The sequence below is a fragment of the Bos indicus genome, chromosome 6 (assembly GCF_029378745.1).
Source record: "Bos indicus isolate NIAB-ARS_2022 breed Sahiwal x Tharparkar chromosome 6, NIAB-ARS_B.indTharparkar_mat_pri_1.0, whole genome shotgun sequence".
Lineage (NCBI taxonomy): Eukaryota > Metazoa > Chordata > Mammalia > Artiodactyla > Bovidae > Bos > Bos indicus.
The window spans coordinates 40,754,489-40,773,376 of NC_091765.1; the positions used below are offsets into that span (position 1 = coordinate 40,754,489).

At 35.0% G+C, this 18,888-nt stretch overlaps 1 protein-coding gene across 2 annotated transcripts in view; it reads left to right on the forward strand.

Moving 5' to 3' along the window:
• The window catches only part of SLIT2 (slit guidance ligand 2), a 407,371-nt gene that overhangs the window by 248,926 nt on the left and 139,557 nt on the right, over window positions 1-18,888 (forward strand). For both annotated transcript variants that reach the window (XM_070791218.1, XM_070791219.1), the window contains exons 5-6: window positions 3,488-3,559; window positions 16,788-16,859. In XM_070791218.1, the coding sequence (XP_070647319.1) occupies window positions 3,488-3,559; window positions 16,788-16,859 (144 nt within the window). The remainder of the gene's footprint in view (window positions 1-3,487; window positions 3,560-16,787; window positions 16,860-18,888) is intronic.

The following is an 18,888-nucleotide window of genomic DNA, read 5'->3' on the forward strand; positions in this document are numbered from 1 at the left end:
TAAATTCTGTTGACAATTTAAGAAAGAACATCTGCTCAGCTCCCATCCACCACTCTCCTCTTTCTACCACTGTGGCTGAAAGAACTCACTCTTCAGTGGGTACGAAAATATCTGCTAATCGCATCACTGATTTCTCCTTCCAACCTCATCTCTTATTACTCCACTGCATGTTACACCTTCTAAGAAAACCAGAACAAAAGCTACTCCCATGAAAAGTTCTGCTTTGCACCTCCATACTCTTGCTTGTGCCATTTATTTCACACAAAAATGCCAGTGAAATAAATCAGAGGCTAGGATGAGTTAAGAAAAAAATCTCTGAAGTTTTAGGTCACAGAAAGGATATATTGAGATGGATTTAATAGCCCCCAGTGTCATCTTTAGAAATCCCCTCATCTTGACTCAATAGTTACCTGGATTTCCTCTATATCTAATTTAACACTCTGTGTCATTGTTTAGCACTAATATCTGACATCTCTGAAGCTTGGTTTCTTTATAATAATTAAAAATAACAGTGATAATAATAATACCTACTTTACAAGATGGCTATGTGGTTTAAAATATAAATTTTGATATTGTATTATTTCTAAAATTAAATATTGCATATAGAAGGTACTAAAAACTTGTTTAGGTTCTTCTTCCTGTCATGGATGAACATTGCCCACTTAACTTAAGGGAACTGAGATCCATAACTGAAGTTGGCTGCCAGAGTGAGGTGGGCACAAGAGCAGAGAGCCCATAGAATAGTCTACTCCTGGGGCAGTGACCCATGGAACATTGATCTTGAGGCTCCAAGCCTAACTGTCACTCACTGTTATATAAAAGATAAGATGATAAGTGTTAGCAAAATAAAACCTTCCTATGTTCTAGAATTCTGCCTGAGGCGATCAAAAAGACTAAAATCTGAAGTCAGCATCTCTGCCATTTTTATTCACCTTGGGCTTTCCCAGTGGCACCCATCTGCCTGCAGTGCAGGAGATGCAGGAGACGTGGCTCCATCCCTGGGTTGGGAAGATGCCCTGGAGGAGGAAATGGCAACCCACTCCAGTATCTTGCCTGGGAAATCCCATGGACAGAGGAGCCTGGCAGGCTACAGTCTATGGTGTCACAAAGAGTAAGGCATGACTGAACACACACACACACACACACACACACACACACTCTCACTCACTCACACAGTCTCTGAAGCAGTCTTTGTTTTGTTCTAGGAGAAGTGGAAAAAGAAAACAAATGATGAGAAAACATTGAATTGACAGAAGCACAACATAAAATCACTATCGGTTTTCAAGGAGTGCTCTAGATTTAAATTTGCTTGAACTCAGTTTTTTCCCTCCTCACTTCTTATTATTTTTTTAATTATTATTTTATTTTTTACTTTACAATATTGTATTGGTTTTGCCATACATCAACATGAATCTGCCACGGGTGTACATGTGTTCCCCATCCTGAACCCCCCTCCCACCTCCCTCCCCATACCATCCCTCTGGGTCATCCCAGTGCACCAGCCCCAAGCTTCCTGTATCCTTCATCGAACGTGTACTGGCGATTCATTTCTTATGTGATATTATATATGTTTTAATGCCTTTCTCCCAAATAATACCCCCCTCCCTCTCCCACAGGGTCCAAAAGACTGTTCTATACATCTGTGTCTCTTTTACTGTCTTGCATACAGGGTTGTCGTTACCATCTTTGTAAATTCTATATATATGCGTTAGTATACTGTATTGGTGTTTTTATTTCTGGCTTACTTAACTTTGTATAATAGGCTCCAGTTTCATCCACCTCATTAGAACTGATTCAAATGTATTCTTTTTAATGGCTGAAACGTCTTTGTCTAGCATCTCTCTCCACAGAGTCGGACATGACTGAAGTGACTTAGCAGCAGCAGTAGCAGCATCTCTCTTACCTTCTCTTAGCTTAGTAGCCTCCTTTGAGTACTGTTTCTGGCATTAAGGCTTTTAAATATGTATTCTTAATTCAATGTAATTAAGCAAAGGAAGGAAGTCAGTCTGAATCAATGACAAGCTGGAGAAACAAGCGATTTTTAAGGAAATGAAATTTTATTACTCTTAGGGATATACTGAAGCTGTTGAAAACAGTTCACTTAGGACATTAATGGCTACATTAACACCTACATAAGCGTATCTTACAAACTCACTGTTTGGAATAAAACATATGTACTTTTCTTTTTTCTAAGGACTTTTACTCTTTAAATAGACTAACGTTTGTTTCTACAGATTGCTTAGTGAACCTTTTTTTTCTTAATTTGAACATTGCAGATATTGAGATATAAATGCAAATCTCAGTTGTTTAAAACTTGGTGCTCATGAGGTCAAAACCACACACTAAATCTCTATATCAGCCAGTTCTCTCTATTGTGTGGTCGCAACTGTGTGAGCGACCAGCTCTGGTCATAAGCACTGGGGGAGAGGCTGTCGATGAATTTGTCCAGTATGCCTTCGCTTAATTGGAAAATGGCTCTGTTTCATCAACCACACACCCGTGGTCAGTAGCTTCACCTTTCTTCGTGAGCATCGGTTATTTTGAATTTTAAAGATAATTTTAGTACCTTCATTGTTACTTTAATACTTTATTTATTTGCTGTTTCAGCTTTCTGCTATGTGGTAGCGTTATTTAAAATTTCCTCTTTTCGATGACGTTTCTTGCATTGTGTATTTATATCCTACTTGTTAAGGCTAATAATACTATATGAGCTTATAGAATTGCGTCTGAACTCTGAAGGGAAAATAATGATCCATTTCATGAGATGAGTAATTTTTACAAACTCTCCTTTCAGCTCAAAGAGTGCTTTTTGTTCCCTTGATTAAAATGTATTTCCAGATTAAATTAAAATGCAAATATAGATGGTCTGTGTTTATGGTTATAATAGAATTATTTAAAGAAGGTTTTAAATCAGTGTGCTGTTAATATTTCATGCAAGAACTGTGGGTTTTATTGTTGGGCTGGTACTGCCATGTTCCATTTTCAAGATTACTTAAAGTGCTATGAAAACTTAATCATACTGCCCTGGTTTTATCAGTTTTGCCCAGTCTTCTCTAGGATGTTAAAAGGAACTATTTTCCTGTATACTTCTTAAGTTATATCGGTGGTGTTGGGGAAATATCAAGTACTATTTCTTTAGAACCCTTTAAAATTGAGTTATGAACAATTTACTGTTTGTTTTAAAGAAATATTTTATTACACAGAAGTGAATCAACTTTTAAATTTAAGAGAACCATATTTAATAATTTATTATGAATTAAAGATCTGAAAAGTTACTTCAAGAGACTATTTTGTCCAAATTTTTAATTTCTATTAGAAATATGAAATATTTGTATTAGAAATTGCATCTAATGCTATTAATTTAATTATAATGATTTAATGTTTCTTTAGCTTTCTTTTTTGGAAAGTGACATCACTTCTCAATAATTATTAAAATAACTCTTAAATCATATTTATAACTTGATCTTTTATCCCTTGTCTTTTTTAGTGACCTCAGTGAAAACCAGATTCAGGCAATTCCAAGGAAAGCTTTTCGTGGGGCAGTTGATATTAAAAATCTGTGAGTATTTTTTCTAATTGATACTGTTGTTTTTAAAGTTATCCATTTTCCAAATTTAATTCATATTAAATAAAGTGTCAGAAAAGAAATGGTGAAAGCTTATGCATTTTATGCTTCCTTAGGAGAACTTGTAACAATAAGTTTTGAATCATTTTTACATGTTATCTGAAGGAAGTCTCGTTTAGAAGATGTCTTGAAACTGAAGTTATCAAATAACAACCACAGTTGTTATCACAAGGTTCTTCAAACCTTGTGGTTAACCTTGTGAAGTCTAAAGAAATGATTTTATTAAAAGGCATTTATAATGTATTTTCTTCCCTCTTACTATGAGCTTATTTCAATAGTACCTTTTTCACTTGTTATTGGTGTTTATTGGAAATGCAGACTATTTTTTTCTGGAAAGAGTAGATAATATTTTCTTGTTAGAGATACCTGTGGCCTAGAGCTACAGCTTTTTAAAATAGCTTTTAGATCACCATTTTTATTAAATTCTGAAGTGTGAGAATGAGAAAAGTGTCTTTCAATTTGTGTGAATACTTTACTTAGATTTTCCCTTTTATCTTTATGAAAGAATGTATGTATAGCCTTCTTTAAAAAGCAAAGTAAAAGAAACCTCTGTATTTTTCCTTGTTAAATCTTTAATCTAGTGTCTTGTGTAGATGTGTTGTTTTGTAAGTGCACATAGCTCTTTACATATCAGATCTAAGATTACAGTGGCAACCCTAACATTATGGATATGTATCTTAATAAATTTTAAAGTATCATATTAATCTTTTAAAACGATGGGTTTTGACTGACTATGAAACTAGGATGTAAAGTGTTTTCTTTAGCTTCTACGTTAGTTTGGAATGTAAAGGGAAAAGCCCCTGTGTGCTGAGATTAACTATCAGGAATTCAGTGTTTCTTACCTTTGTAATAAACGGGGCAGAAACTCTTTCAAGAATTAACTTACTTTCAGAATTCTCCATGGTGGAATCCAACATTTCTCAAGTAGTGAATGTGAGACAGATGTTTTCCTTCGTCAAAGAAGACGACTGTTTATAAAGCTATAAGCTATGGCCTCTATGTCTTCTTTTCAATGTAAATGGTTTTTGTTTTATTTATTTTTTTTTTGTAGTTCTATTTTTAGTTTTTTTTTTAATTTTTATTTTATTTTTAAACTTTACATAATTGTATTAGTTTTGCCAAATATCAAAATGAATCCGCCACAGGTATACATGTGTTCCCCATCCTGAACCCTCCTCCCTCCTCCCTCCCCATACCACCCCTCTGGGTCGTCCCAGTGCACTAGCCCCAAGCATCCAGTATCATGAATCAAACCTGGACTGGCATCTCGTTTCATACATGATATTTTACATGTTTCAATGCCATTCTCCCAAATCTTCCTACCCTCTCCCTCTCCCACAGAGTCCATAAGACTGTTCTATAAACACCAATACCGTATACTAACGCATATATATGGAATTTAGAAAGATGGTAACAATAACCCTGTGTACGAGACAGCAAAAGAGACACTGATGTATAGAACAGTCTTATGGTTTTTGTTTTAAATTTGTACTTTCTAAGTGTACAGGTAGAGATAGAAAAATATAAACCTCTAAATATATAGCACCATCAAAATCCTGGCCATTTACATGTTAAAGAGATTTTATTTGCTTAGATTTAATCTCTAATGAATACTGGGGGAAATCTTCAAGTAGATTCAGAGATATAGGGTGTTCAAAACTGCCTCTGTATATTATCTCTTGTCAGAACAACATAAAGATTCCTATGTAGCACCTACTAAAGTTGTCTATATGTCTCTGTGAAAGGACAGTAATGGCCAAAGCTGACCACCCTTTGGGAATGCCTCTTGCAGTCTTTTAACAGTACTCTCTCTAAAGCCTGAAAACAGGTGGCTTTTAATCTTAGTAACGATATTTAGGGAATCCAAGTCTGCAAGTAATCCTTCTCTCATGTTTAAGGATGCATTTGGGAGTGAGCTACCAGTCATGGTGGAATTCTTCCTTAATTCCTCTTTGTTTCTTCTTTAAAAATGCAATTCTAAAAGTTTAGAGATAAAAAGAAAAGTGAGATACTGACCAATGTACTTTGAGGAATGCATCATTGATTTGGTGGGATTTGGAAAATATTTTCCCCCACTATATCATTTCCCCTTTTCCAGTTTAAACACAATTATTTAAAAACCATGAGATAAGCCTAGGACTGGAGTCTCAGAATATTTTGCTATTTTTGTTTGTTTGTTTTGTAAACATGACAATTCATTAAACTTCACTGAGCCTTAATTTTTACTTTTATGAAATCAATATAATAATTGCTTGCACTTGTGATTATTAGAGAAAAAAGGTACTGAGGAGAGAGAAAATTAGAATATGGACTAATCTGCAATATTAGTTAGAAATCAGATAGACCATGGGCCAATTAGACATTAAGCTGCAAAGTAGAAAAAATATACATATATGTGTGTGTGTATATATATATATATATATGTGTGTATATATATATATATATCTCAGAAGGTACTAAATCTATGCAAGACCCTGATTTAAATTGTGAAGTGCCACAGATACTGAGGAAAGAAAGAGATAAAGGTGTTGCTTGAGGTTATCAGGGAATACTTTAGAAAAGAATTACTGGAAAGAAAATATACAGAAATCTTCGAGGAGTTTGGTTCATACTGTATATTGGTCAATAAAAGCAGATTGAGAAAGTAAGAATTTATTAAGACCTATTCAAAGCCTGAATTCTGGGTTTTGAAGAGATTGGCAGATAAAATTAAAGTGCAATGAAATGTGTGTGTGCGTGTGTGATGGAAGGAATATGTCTGTATCTTTAAGGTGAACCAGTACTAATTCGGAATAGCAGCGCTAGCAGAAAGCATAGCAATCCGAATATGGAGAAAGCTGGGTAGAATGGCATCCAAATGACTTTGTTTTCGGAGATTTCTTTTCTTATGGAGGAAAGGGGGCTTAAGAAACTATGTGGACGCTGAATGATGATGGTCAAAGAACAATTTATTCCTGCTACTCTCACTGGCTTCCATGTAAAAGTGTGAAAGACCATGGAAACAACCTTGAAACACCTTAATGCATTTATAGGTTTAGTTAATTAAAAAGGATCATACTTAAAATTTTCTAAAATTTTATAGTTAATTAAACAATAGATCAAAGTACATTATTCAAAGAAATTAAGTTTCATGGGACTCTGTCTGAAGTTTAGTTTTATCATTAAAAGTTAAGAAAAGTATTTAGTAAAATATATTAGCACTGAGAGTAAATTTTAATTCATATTGTCATTAAAAGGGTAAATGTAGGTCATCAAGTAATGACTCAGTTAAAGTCCATAAGTATTGACATTATTATTATTATTATGAATATTCAGTGTGGGAAGTGAAAGTGAAAGTCGCTCAGTCGTGTCTGACTCTTTATGACCCCATGGAATTCTCCAGGCCAGAATACTGGAGTGGGTAGCCTCTCCCTTCTCCAGGGGATCTCCCAAACCAGGGATCGAACCCAGGTCTCCAGCATTGCAGGCAGATTCTTTACCAGCTAAGCCACCAGGGAAGCCCAAAAATACTGGAATGGGAAGCCTATCCTTTCTCCAGCGGATCTTCCTGACCCAGGGAAACAAAACGGGGTCTCCCACATTGCAGGCAGATTCTTTACCAGCTGAGCCACAAGGGAAGCCCATTCAGTGTGGGAAGGAGAGGCATAATGCTCTGTCCTGTATATCATGCCAGTGTTCATTTACAGTTTGGACAAGCCTTCCTGGTCCCATGATGGCTAGTATTCAAGTCTTTCAGAGATAAAAGAGAAAACAGAGGCTTTACAGAAGAAATATGTGCTTTAGTTGCATCAGGATAATATTTTGTGTAGTGTTAGTTGCTCAGTCATGTCTGACTCTCTGCAACCCCACAGACTGTAGCCCACGAGTCTCCTGTGTCCTTGGGATTCTCCAGGCAAGAATAGTGGAGTGGATTGCCATTCCCTTCTCCAGAGGATCTTCCCAGCCCAGGGATTGAACCCTGGTCTCCTGCATTTCAGGCAAACCCTTTACCATTTGAGCTACAGAGAAGACCTTGATATTTTGTATAGCACTGTCTAAAATATTGGTCTAATGCACTGTACTGGGTTTATTGGAGTTACCACATATTCAGGCAGGCTTTATTCTGAGTAAATTCCAGGTATCAGAAGATTTTCACTGGAAGCACTCGCTTTAATCTTGCGGATTGGCTAAATAGGCTCAAGGCAACATTCTGACAATATGAAATTGATGCTGTGGAAATTTTGCAAATTAGCAGATCTTATTCCTTTTCCTTCAGGCAAGCCACAGTAAAACTATTCTAGACAGATGGACATTTATCTTGCTGTTAAATATCTCCAGGGAGGACATCCCATAACTTTTTTGCTTACCTCTATTAATTTCCAAACTGGATTAAAACCCTTTATATTTTATGTTGTTACCCAATTTTCTCCATCTGCTACTTAAACCAGTTTTTTTTTTCCCCCAGCATTTGAGACAGTGAGATCTGAGAATAACAAGATCATATCAAAATATCAACTATCTAATAGTGTTTATAGTAGTCACTGGCAGCCAATTTATATAGGATTTACATCTGTGTTTTTGAACTCTCCAATCAAGTGTGAATGAAAGTACTGATACTGTATCATTACCAAATGATGCCTTACCGAAGTGATAATCACTGTTTATGTTATTTTTCTTGATAAATTTGTGTATATATTTAATATATGTAACACTGACTAATAAAGTCTTGGCTATCTCCTGATCAGTTTCTGAATGAAGACATGTTACATTGTGGCACTGTTTTGTTTACAAGTATATTTCAATTGAATGATTGAAATATACTTTTCCTTTTAATTGAATGATTTAGGAGAATATTCAAATTAAATTTTTCTTTATCGCTAAGACTTGCAAGCTTATTCTCTAAGTATGCATTTAATGAGTTCAAAAATTTTCCAAGAGTCTCTTGTTCTTATGTGAAATAATTCCTACTCATGTTATCCCAAGATTTAAACAAAAAACACCAATTTATGAACTTAAAATTCAAATTGTTGACAATAGTTATTAAGATTGCAAAAGTGAAAGTGTTAGCCACTCAGTCGTGTCTGACTCTTTGTGACCCCATGGACTGTAGCCCACCAGGTTCCTCTGTCCATGGAATTCTCTAAGCAAGAATACTGGAATTCCCTTCTCCAGGGGATGTTCTCAACCCAGGGATCAAACCTGGGTCTCCTGCGTTGCAGGACCTGAATACTTAAAATAGTTAAATTCCAACAAGCATTATTTTAGATAGTATCTTTAAAGTACATCATATCTGTTTTTTATTCTTCTTTCATGTTGCAGTATATCTTCAAAATGTACTCTGTATTCCAAACTTTACTATTTGTAAATGAATACAGTCATTTTCTATCTGCTTGCATCATACAAATTCTAGTAAATTTTCATCTGTTATCAACTGTACTCCCTCTTTCTATTAAAACTATTCATAGGTTAAAATAGGTGAGGGGAAAATATTTATATGTTTTACTATATATTGATTTAAAGACAAGAATTTAAGTTAAAAGATGATTTAACTTGGTTCTCTTTGAGTAAGTCATGGTGTCATTTGGGAAACAAGAATGCATGACTGGCTTTTTAAGAAACAAAACTATTTGGGATGCACTGATTATTAGTGATAAGATTTGGCAAATAGGAAAAAGAAGGTTAATCTAAATGTTGTTACACACTATTATATTATTTAGAAATTTTTTTCTGAAACTCTATCATCTTCAATTTATTTTATTGATGGATGATCATTTAAAACCCATAGGAGGAAAATTCACAGTTGTATAGTAAATCACAGGAAGACATATATTTTGTTTTTTTGCCCACCCTTCCCAATTTTTAAATATCAATCTACTCTTCTCCTTTCCTCTCTCATCTTCATGTTGTTGTTGCTTAGTCAGTAAGTCATGTCCGACTCTTTTGCAACCCCATGGACAGTAGCCTGCCAGGCTCCACTGTCCTTGGGATTTCCTAGGCAAGAATACTGGAGTGGGTTGCCATTTCCTTCTCCAAGGGATCTTCCCCATCCAGAGATCAAGTTTGCATCTCCTCCATTGGCGGGCTGATTCTTTACCACTGAGCCACCAGGAGAGCCTCATACTTCATGATAATAAAGGAACAAGGGTTGTCCACATAATAGAGAATCAATATGTAACAATCAGAAAGTGAAAGTGTTAGTCGCTTTGTCATGCCCAACTCTTTGCGGCCCCCGTGGACTGGAGCCCACCAAGCTCCTCTGTCCATGGGATTTCCCAGGCAAAAATACTGGAGTGGGTTGCCATTCCCTTCTATTCTTTCCTGGCCCAGGAATAGAACCCAGGTCTCCTGCATTGCAAGTGTTTACTGTCTGAGCCAACAGGGAAGCCCTAACAATCAAAGAGTGTGTTATATATTTTACCATTCAAATGCAAGACTTACCTTATCTTTGACCTGTAAGTTAAATCATATTTACAGAATGTTGACCATAATCAAAAAGAAGATCCATTTGTATAAAGTTAAAATTGTGATTTTTATTGCTCTCAGCTCCTTCCTAGAGTGTTTTCAGTGAGCCTGAGACTGGAGAGACTTTGAAGGGGAGATTGATTTCTCATTCAAGGGGCCTGTTATCCTTAGTTTTAGAATAAATACCACACATGGTTCTTAGGCATAGAACCTTCCTAATGTATCTGTGGAGATGATTCTTCATTATATAGATAGCAAATGAGATTGATTTTTATGATATGAGGACTAGAGCCCCTCTTAACATCTATTTTAAGTCTTCCCTTTGTAGCTCAGCTGGTAAAGATTTCACCCGCAATACGGGAGACCTGGATTCCATCCCTGGGTTGGGAAAATCCTCTGGAGAAGAAAAGGCTACCCATTCCAGTATTCTGGCCTGGAGAATTCCATGGACTGTGTAGTCCACAGGATTGAAAAGAATTGGACACAACTAAGTGACTTTCATGAACATCTAGATTGCTGCCTATGGTCATAAGGGATAACCTGTAACACAGTTATCTGGGTTCTAAAATTTAAAGTGTATCAGGAACTCGGCAGACGCCATAGTCAGGACCATGGGAACTGTCCACGGTCCTGTAAATTGCCTGCTTTGTACTCACTGTAAAAAAGTACACTGATTTGTGATAATCCCCAGTAACTATGGGCAAGTTTGTTACCAGTAACCTCTCCAGCTTTGCATTTTGCTCGGTCTCCAGGTGCCTTAGCACTCTTTTTATTGATAGCATTTTCTCATGTAGATGAATCTATATAGCATATCTTCATAATCATTTTCCAAACCAAAACAAAAAATACAAGAAATTTTGATTGAAGAGTTGGGAATCTGATTCACATATGTATAAAGTAGCCATTGTCATGATCTTTCAGTGGTTGCATGTTGTTCTTGAGACAGAACAGATCTTTCTGTTTTTTGCTTCCCCAACCCTGGACAGCCAGCCATACTTTTCTCCCTCTGAACAATTACAATAACCTGCTAATTGAGTTTTGATCTCCAGTCTATATTCTCATTAGGGAATTTCAATGTTCCAGCCAAATTTTGTTTACATAAAACATTGTTTTTCATCCCATCTCTTCCTGGTTGAAAATCATTCCACTTATTAAAACAAAAACAAAACGCTTTGCTGTAGGCATCATGGTAAAGCCTTGGGAATTTAATGGAATATTGTCCACAATAGTTCTACAGGGTCTATAGGAATATAGGCCATTCTCTGAGAGAACAGTGAGTTTTACCCAATGGAATTGCATCTAGTCTCTTTAGATATTCATAATGGTCCCAAAATTCGGAGACCTGTGCAGGCTCACAGCCCCCTCTCCCACTGAATCTGTGCACAAGTTCTTTGCTCAAATCAGAATGATCTCTGTCTTGCAGACATTTACTCGGAACATTATAGAGCCTCGGCTCACAACTGTTCTTTGAACCAGTCTCCTCCATAGGGAATACCCACTTTTATTTCTGTCTTACTGGATTCTACCCATTTTTTAGGGATTAAGGGATTTTTTCTTCTCCCTCACACTATTATTTTCGCCTAGGGCAATCTCTTCCTTCTCTGAAATTCTGTAATATTCTTCTTCTGCTGACTTCTTCCTTGAAAATTTGCCTTTAGAAATTCAGCCTAAACCTCTATTTGCAGAATGAATAGCTACTGAATCTCTCTTCCTAGCCACCTGTGTCTAATGAGGGCTTCAACAATACATAGATTTAAAGTTGAATCGAGGTTTCACTAAACATTTACTACTTGTTTTGCATAACTTTAACTTCTGTGGGCCTTCTTTTCTTATCTGTAAAATCAAAATAACGATAATACCTACCTTTTCAAGTAATTGTGAGGAATAATACGATGGGAGTGTCTAAAGACCCTGCTGTTTAATGTGCGTTCAATAAATGCTAGCAGTTATTATTGTCAGTTTCTATTTTGACCTCCCTGATTAGTTTATTTAGATTTACCAGAACTGGAAGGTCAGTTTAGTTGTCTTTCCTCCAGTGTGTATTATCATGTCTCTTAGAGCTACCTTGAACTTCCTCCTAATAAATTAACAAATGGATATAACTTTATACTATGGCTTATTCCAATAAAAGCTGAGATTCTCTCTTCCTGTGAGGAAAACAAAGTGTTACTTGAAACATTGCAAAAGGGTTAAATTCTCAAATAATGTAAGTAATTTAAGATTTTTCAGAAAGTTCTTTCCTTGGTTTTTTTCTTCACTAATGCCCAGGCTAACACAGTTGTGCTTTCATGCCGAGGTAAATGATATAGTTGCAGAAACTTCTCTTTAGGATGGATTAATTTAAATTTTTCTCAAGCCCTCTGCATATTATAACTTATATCTTGGATTACTTGTTTCACAATCATTATTGGCATAAGATTTGTATATTTAGACACTCATATTTACCTGAACTTGATACATACAAGGGAAGAAATAGAACAGATTCTGCCCATATCCTTACCAGCATTTTTTTCTTTTTCTCCCATTACATTTATGTTTTATAAGGTTAGCGAAATGTTGTTATTCTCTCATACTGATTCTAATCACTTTGATGTGTTTTAAGTCAACTAAATTCTTGGAGTTTGTCATCTTGCAGTAGTGAGTTGAATATGAATGAAACTTTCTCATACCTAAAAAACCCTGGCAAAATTGGAACCTAGTCATAACAATTTTGTTGACACTCTGTACAGACTCTGCCTGGCTTAGAAATTATTAAAGATTTTTTATGTTCACTATTGTTTCAGAGGTAAGTATATTTTACGGTGTTCTAATTTTTACAAAAAGAAAATCAATTTATAATAAGATCTTATTACTTGGACACTGCACTGAAATATGAATTTTCTATGGATAAGGACAAAACCAACTAAAGTTAATGCAGGAAGATGTGTTTTGTATGTGTAATTCAAACAGTATGGTATATAGATTTTTAACAATGAAAACAGGAAATCCTAGGGAAAAAAGCAACAGAATACAGTGTCTCCAGTTATGTTTTAAGATGCCAAGTAAGCAAATGTACAAACTTTTTGTCATTTAATATACCTCTTTGTTAAAATTTATATCTAGCAAAATTATATATTATTTTTCATACCAAAAATTAATCAAAATCTGAAACTAGGCTAAATTATTTTTAGTCTTAAAGAAAAGCAGATCAGCTTTAGAAATTTTATGTGAGAGAAGCATAGAGTGATCACTCTTGATAAACGTGTGCTGCATTGTCGAATGCATTGCTAGAAAAAATTAAATAAGCAGTCTAGAGTTATTCTAGAGCATCAGAAGACGAATAGTTACCATTAAAAATAGAATCATAGAGTGTTAATGCTGAGAGAAATCTGAAAACTCCAGGAGATGGTGAGGGACAAGGAAGACTAGCATGCTGCAGTCCACAGGGTTGCGAAGAGTTGGACATGACTTCGTGACTGAAAAACAGTATGTTTTTAACAACATCATTTTCATGAAATTAAAGATAAAACCGCTGCTTCAAACCACACACATACAAACTAGGACAGTGATGGATCCAGAGGGAGGGGGGATTTGGAATTTGAACAGAAGCAAAGAGGAGGGTTGGAGGTAGAAAATAAGGAGGAGAAGACTCAGCAGCCTGGATGAGAATATGCAAGTTAGAAGTCTAAAGGAAACCACCAGTGGTCCTATCCATACCATTCTTTCTCCCAGGAAAATGAGAAAAGTGCTAGCTCGCTTTTCCCTGGAAAGTAGGCCATGTTAGAAAAGGACCCTTGAGCTGTGAGAGACACCCAGTACTCTTATCATCCATAGATCAACAACGTTACCTTATGTCTGGATAAATAGCTATAACATTACTTCTTGGAAAAGTGAAAAAGTTTTCCTCTTATTAATTATTTAATTTCGAACAATTCAATGGCATAGTGTGTAATCACATCTAAATGTGTCACTAAACTTGTGGCTGACCACATCCTTTCCTGTTTATAGAAAGCAGAAATGCCCAGGGTTTAAAAGGTGGTGAAGGAAGTGAACAGCGTGAGAGAAACAAGGTGCAGAAAAATAGTCCAGAAACTCTGAAATAAATTACACTTTTGTGTAGCTTTGACACTGTTTATCTTGAACCATATGCAGATAAACAGAGATTTGTGCAGAGATTTTTCTCATGAGCAATCATATGAGTACAGTACTTTGCATAAACGTAACTTTGACTATTAAAAAAATCTATCGTTGATGAAAAAATTGTCTGCTTTGATTTTCATTATCCTTTCAAATGAGTAATGTTTTCATAAAATACCTTTTTTGACCCGAGACATGACAGCATCCAGGAATCTTTTAGGGAAGAATTTGGTCGTATAAGAACCGAATATCTGTAATGTTTTAGTGCCAATAAGGGCTTAGACTTCTGTTAAGAATCAGAAGAAGCATATAATCAGGAGCAATGTTAAAGAGGGATGAAATTAGGAAAGTTTCCACCAGCGTCTCAACTTCTGGTGGTATATAGAAAGTAATCTGCCTTTCAGTACTTGTAGGACAAGATTTGCTTGAGTGCTTTCTGGCAAGCTAGGGCTTCCCCTTTGTGTATAGTATGCATGATTTAAAAGAAGCTGTGTCAGCACTGATTTATACATTGACAGCTAAGGATAATAAGGTATGGGCAAACATACAGCTCACCCTTTTACAGATTAACCTGGAGACTGCATTAGGCAAATTTGATAGCATTAAAAGATTTTGCCAATTTGTCTGGAAACAATTTCTCTTTTGTAGTGTGTCAAGGGTAACACTTCATGCCATTGTACTAATTTAAATGGCTTTGATAAATTGTTCAAGAGGTTAGAGAATAGTAGTGTAGATATATATTTAGCACTTTAAAATAAAAAAAAAAGGCTATTAACTTAATTGTTAAATGAATTTAATCTGTAAAAATCAAAAGTGCTCCAGAATGTAAGTGTTTTCTTGGAAACGCAGCAACCGTATTACATCATGAGTCTTTAAAAGTCTTCTTAGAAAATAAAATTATACGTCTGCATACTTCCTAATAAGCAGAGATGTCTTCGGCTGTTACAGTTGCATGAGTGGTAGCTGTTATTTGGGGAAAGCCTTAGTTTATACAGGCAATAAAATTGTATCTTCTCCAGGGCTCACCTTTTTTATATTGCACGTCTTAGATCACACAATTTGCATGGCATCAAGGTAGCCTCCTGTATGATTGTGTCCCCCAGAGACCTTCTTAAAAATGAGATGTATATTTCATGAGACATTCTCTATGTACATAATTTTTAAAGTAGGGAATTTGAAGAGGCCCTCTGAAAGTCACTGAATTAAATCGTTGCACCTTTATTCAATTGCCTTGTGAGAAAAACAGCTATTTCAAACAGTTCCCCTAAGAACAAACCTCAAATGTGAATTAGCCTTTTTGGTGAATCTTACACGTGAAATAATACAAAGATCCTAATCTTTGTATTAGGGTCATAGGCTTACCCTATTTATGTACCTCCCTTCCCAATGTATGCAAGGCTGACAACTCACCTATATCATCAACCATTTGGTTTCTATCTCAAGTGAAACATTAAAATACTTTTTCTTTATAAGAACAATAATATCACTAAAAACATCAGGCTACTAAATTTTAGATAAAAGCTGATTATTTGTTTAAGAAAAAAGAAGGCAGTGGGATTTAATACTTAGTTGTCTGTTTCAACCAAGTAAATTCCTTAGTATGAACAAGGAAATTTTAATTCCCCAAACAATCGGTAGGAGAAAGCAAACTGAAGTTTGAAACAGGCTTTATTTTCAATCTTTAAACATTAATAAGTGAATAATAACTGCTGGAGAAGATTTACTTATTTGAGTTTTGTGTTATTTAGAATGAATTAATACAGCTTTAAATGTTTGACTGCAGATATATGTAGAATTTTAATCTTGCTGCAGTATGTGTTTCTTCGTGTTTAGGGCCGAAATCAGTGTCTTTGAGAAAAGAAATTTTTTTTTTTTTTTAGTTTTCTAAAAAGTTAGTTTCTGGAGAGTGGTATAATTTGAGAAGCTCTTTAACTGAAAAGTCTGTAATATTTACAGTGCTGTGGATTCACCATTAATGATAGTGCAAATTATGGAAACAGTGAAGCTTAATATGAAACAACTGGTCGCTTTGTAAAGTATATGCCTAGTTGGGAATAGCAAGGAGATAGATGGGGTGTCATTTCTCTTTCTTGATTTGAAGTTCTTGAAGGAAAGCTGCTTTTAAAAGAAGGAAACCTAAAAGTAGTCTTGCTCGTTCTTGCCAAGGATAGTGAAATTAACATGCAGCTGGGCTTCTCTGATAAATGGATTCTGTTAGGTCACTGAGGGGTGCATGTGACATTAAGTGATTTACAGTCCTTTACCTTAATGAAATTGTTTCAGCAAGATGACGCTGAAAGCTCTTAATGGATAGCTTTTCTTGATGTAATGAAATTGCATTCCTATGGCATTTAATATAAGGTGCAGTTATTATTTACTGGCGCTTTCTGAGGGCTGCTATTTGCACAGACAGTTCAGAACAAAAAGAGATTTCAGTGGCGGCACCGAGGCCAGAATGGCTTGTGACATTCTTCTGCAGATGAGTGGATTTGTGAGAGCATTTTGGTTGTTGCGGCTAGGGCTTGAGAGACCCTTCAGGAGACTTCGTTTCACCTAACCCTGCTAGTGTCCAGTCTTTTACATATTCTTCTAATCTGTTTAACAGGCAACTGGATTACAACCACATCAGCTGTATTGAAGATGGGGCATTCAGGGCTCTCCGGGACCTGGAAGTGCTGTAAGTACCCCTTATTTCTCTTACTCTTTTAACCAGAGCTTTGTGTTTAGGGAGTGCTAATGTGGATGCTTATCTGTTAGCTTGAAATCTTGTGTCAGAATGGTTGCTGAAAGAGAAAGCCCTTAAATAACTCAGAGCAAATGCAGAGAAGAGTGGAAATGTATGGGTGCAAAACCTTGTATATCATATCTGTATGCTTAGGTAGAATTGTCTAATTTTGGAAACACACTCACATGTTCACACGTATTGTCTTTTAAGTGTTTCTCCTTGTGGTAAAACAGGCTCATATACAGGATTTGTAAGAATTCCCAGAATTGCTATATATATAGATAGCATCGGTTGTACAGGAAAAATTACAAAAAATAAAAAATAAACCTTAAGAGCTGATATGTTGGTATATTTTAGTTGCTGTGCGATGGAAAGACATTTCTCATTTTAAAATATCATTTTAACTAGATAGCTTACCATCTTTGTAAGGTTATTTTAAAATGTACTTTCTAAATTTAATAAGCCGCCTATTAGGTCCATTTTAAAGTCTACTGACTTCATAAAGTACCACACACAGATTTGAATTATAAATGGCATTTTCTGTCCTTCCTTGCTGGATAGACATTGCTGAAAAATTGATTAGAGGCAACTGAATAATCTCTACAGATATTTGACATTGTAAAAATAATTTTAATGACATTGTTAATTATAATGAAAAATAATTTTAATGAAAACTAGTTCCTAAAGCTGCTTAAGCCGCCTATACACTTCTGAAAAATTTCCCCAAAGATTCACCTTTCTAACTTTTTAAGTATACTTACTAATTTCTCCCTCCAATAAAATATAGTTCTAAGATATAATTCTCCCCTGACTCAATTTATTCATCAGTCTGAATCTAAATTAAATGTGAAGAGGATTTGAATTTTTAGTTCATGTATTAAAAGTTACCAGAAATTGTGAAATTCTTCCAAAAAAAGATCCCATTGCTTTATAAATTGAGTTTGAAGAACAGAGTGTAATTCTGAATAAAGTTGATTGTTTCAACTAGGATGGCTTATTTTAACAATTTTTCTATATGGTTTTGGTGTTAATTGTCAATAAATGAAACTAATTTTAGCTGCATCACATACAGTTATTATTTTAAAAAAATTATATAAGAATGAGTTGATTGAAATAAAATGTTCTAAGGATATACACTATTTTCTAACCACGTGAGAAATGTTGATAAGAATCTACCTTATCCTAAAGGAATAAGAAATTTAAAGTGCTTATTATACAAACTGTAGTTATAAGTTCACTTTTAAAATTGTGTTCCAGAGCCATTTTTAATATAGGAAGTTCACTAGTGCTATTTCAAAGTCAAAATAACTGCGGTACAACTATGATTTCTTGATAGTGGTCTGACATCTGAACTATAGTCAATGTCACTAAACTCATATGTGAAGAGACGACCACATGTACTATTTAGTTGAATAGCGCAGATCAAATCAAAGAATTTGTTACTAATGGTAGCAAACACTTTATGAAAAATTTGCTAAATGTTTTGAATGAATTGAATATCATAAAATATTTCATTATTAAGCAAAAGAACTTAAATACTTATTAGATATAAAATAACTAATATATATGTAATATATTGAGGATATGTTGAGTGCTCTACATATATTTGAGAGAGAGAGAGGAAATAGCTGCTATGTGCCAAGTACTGTGGTCAGCACTGGAAACACTTTACCCACAAATACAATAACTCTTCATTTACTTTTTTGGTTCTAAACTAATATCATTGTTTTTAGAAGCAGTAAATTCAAGAAAACACTGTCACCTCATATATTTTGTTGGGTTTACAAAATATCTAAAAGATGACTTTTGTAAGATCCACTATCATGAAACATACCAAAGAATGATAAATATCTCATGGTTCATGGAGTCAAAATAAAAATTCAAAATGTTGGGAACTCTTTTGAGTACTTTAATATGTAGATCTCAAAAAAGCTAGCTAATGGTCAGAGTTTGTTTGTTAAAGAAAATAATTAAAATCAGC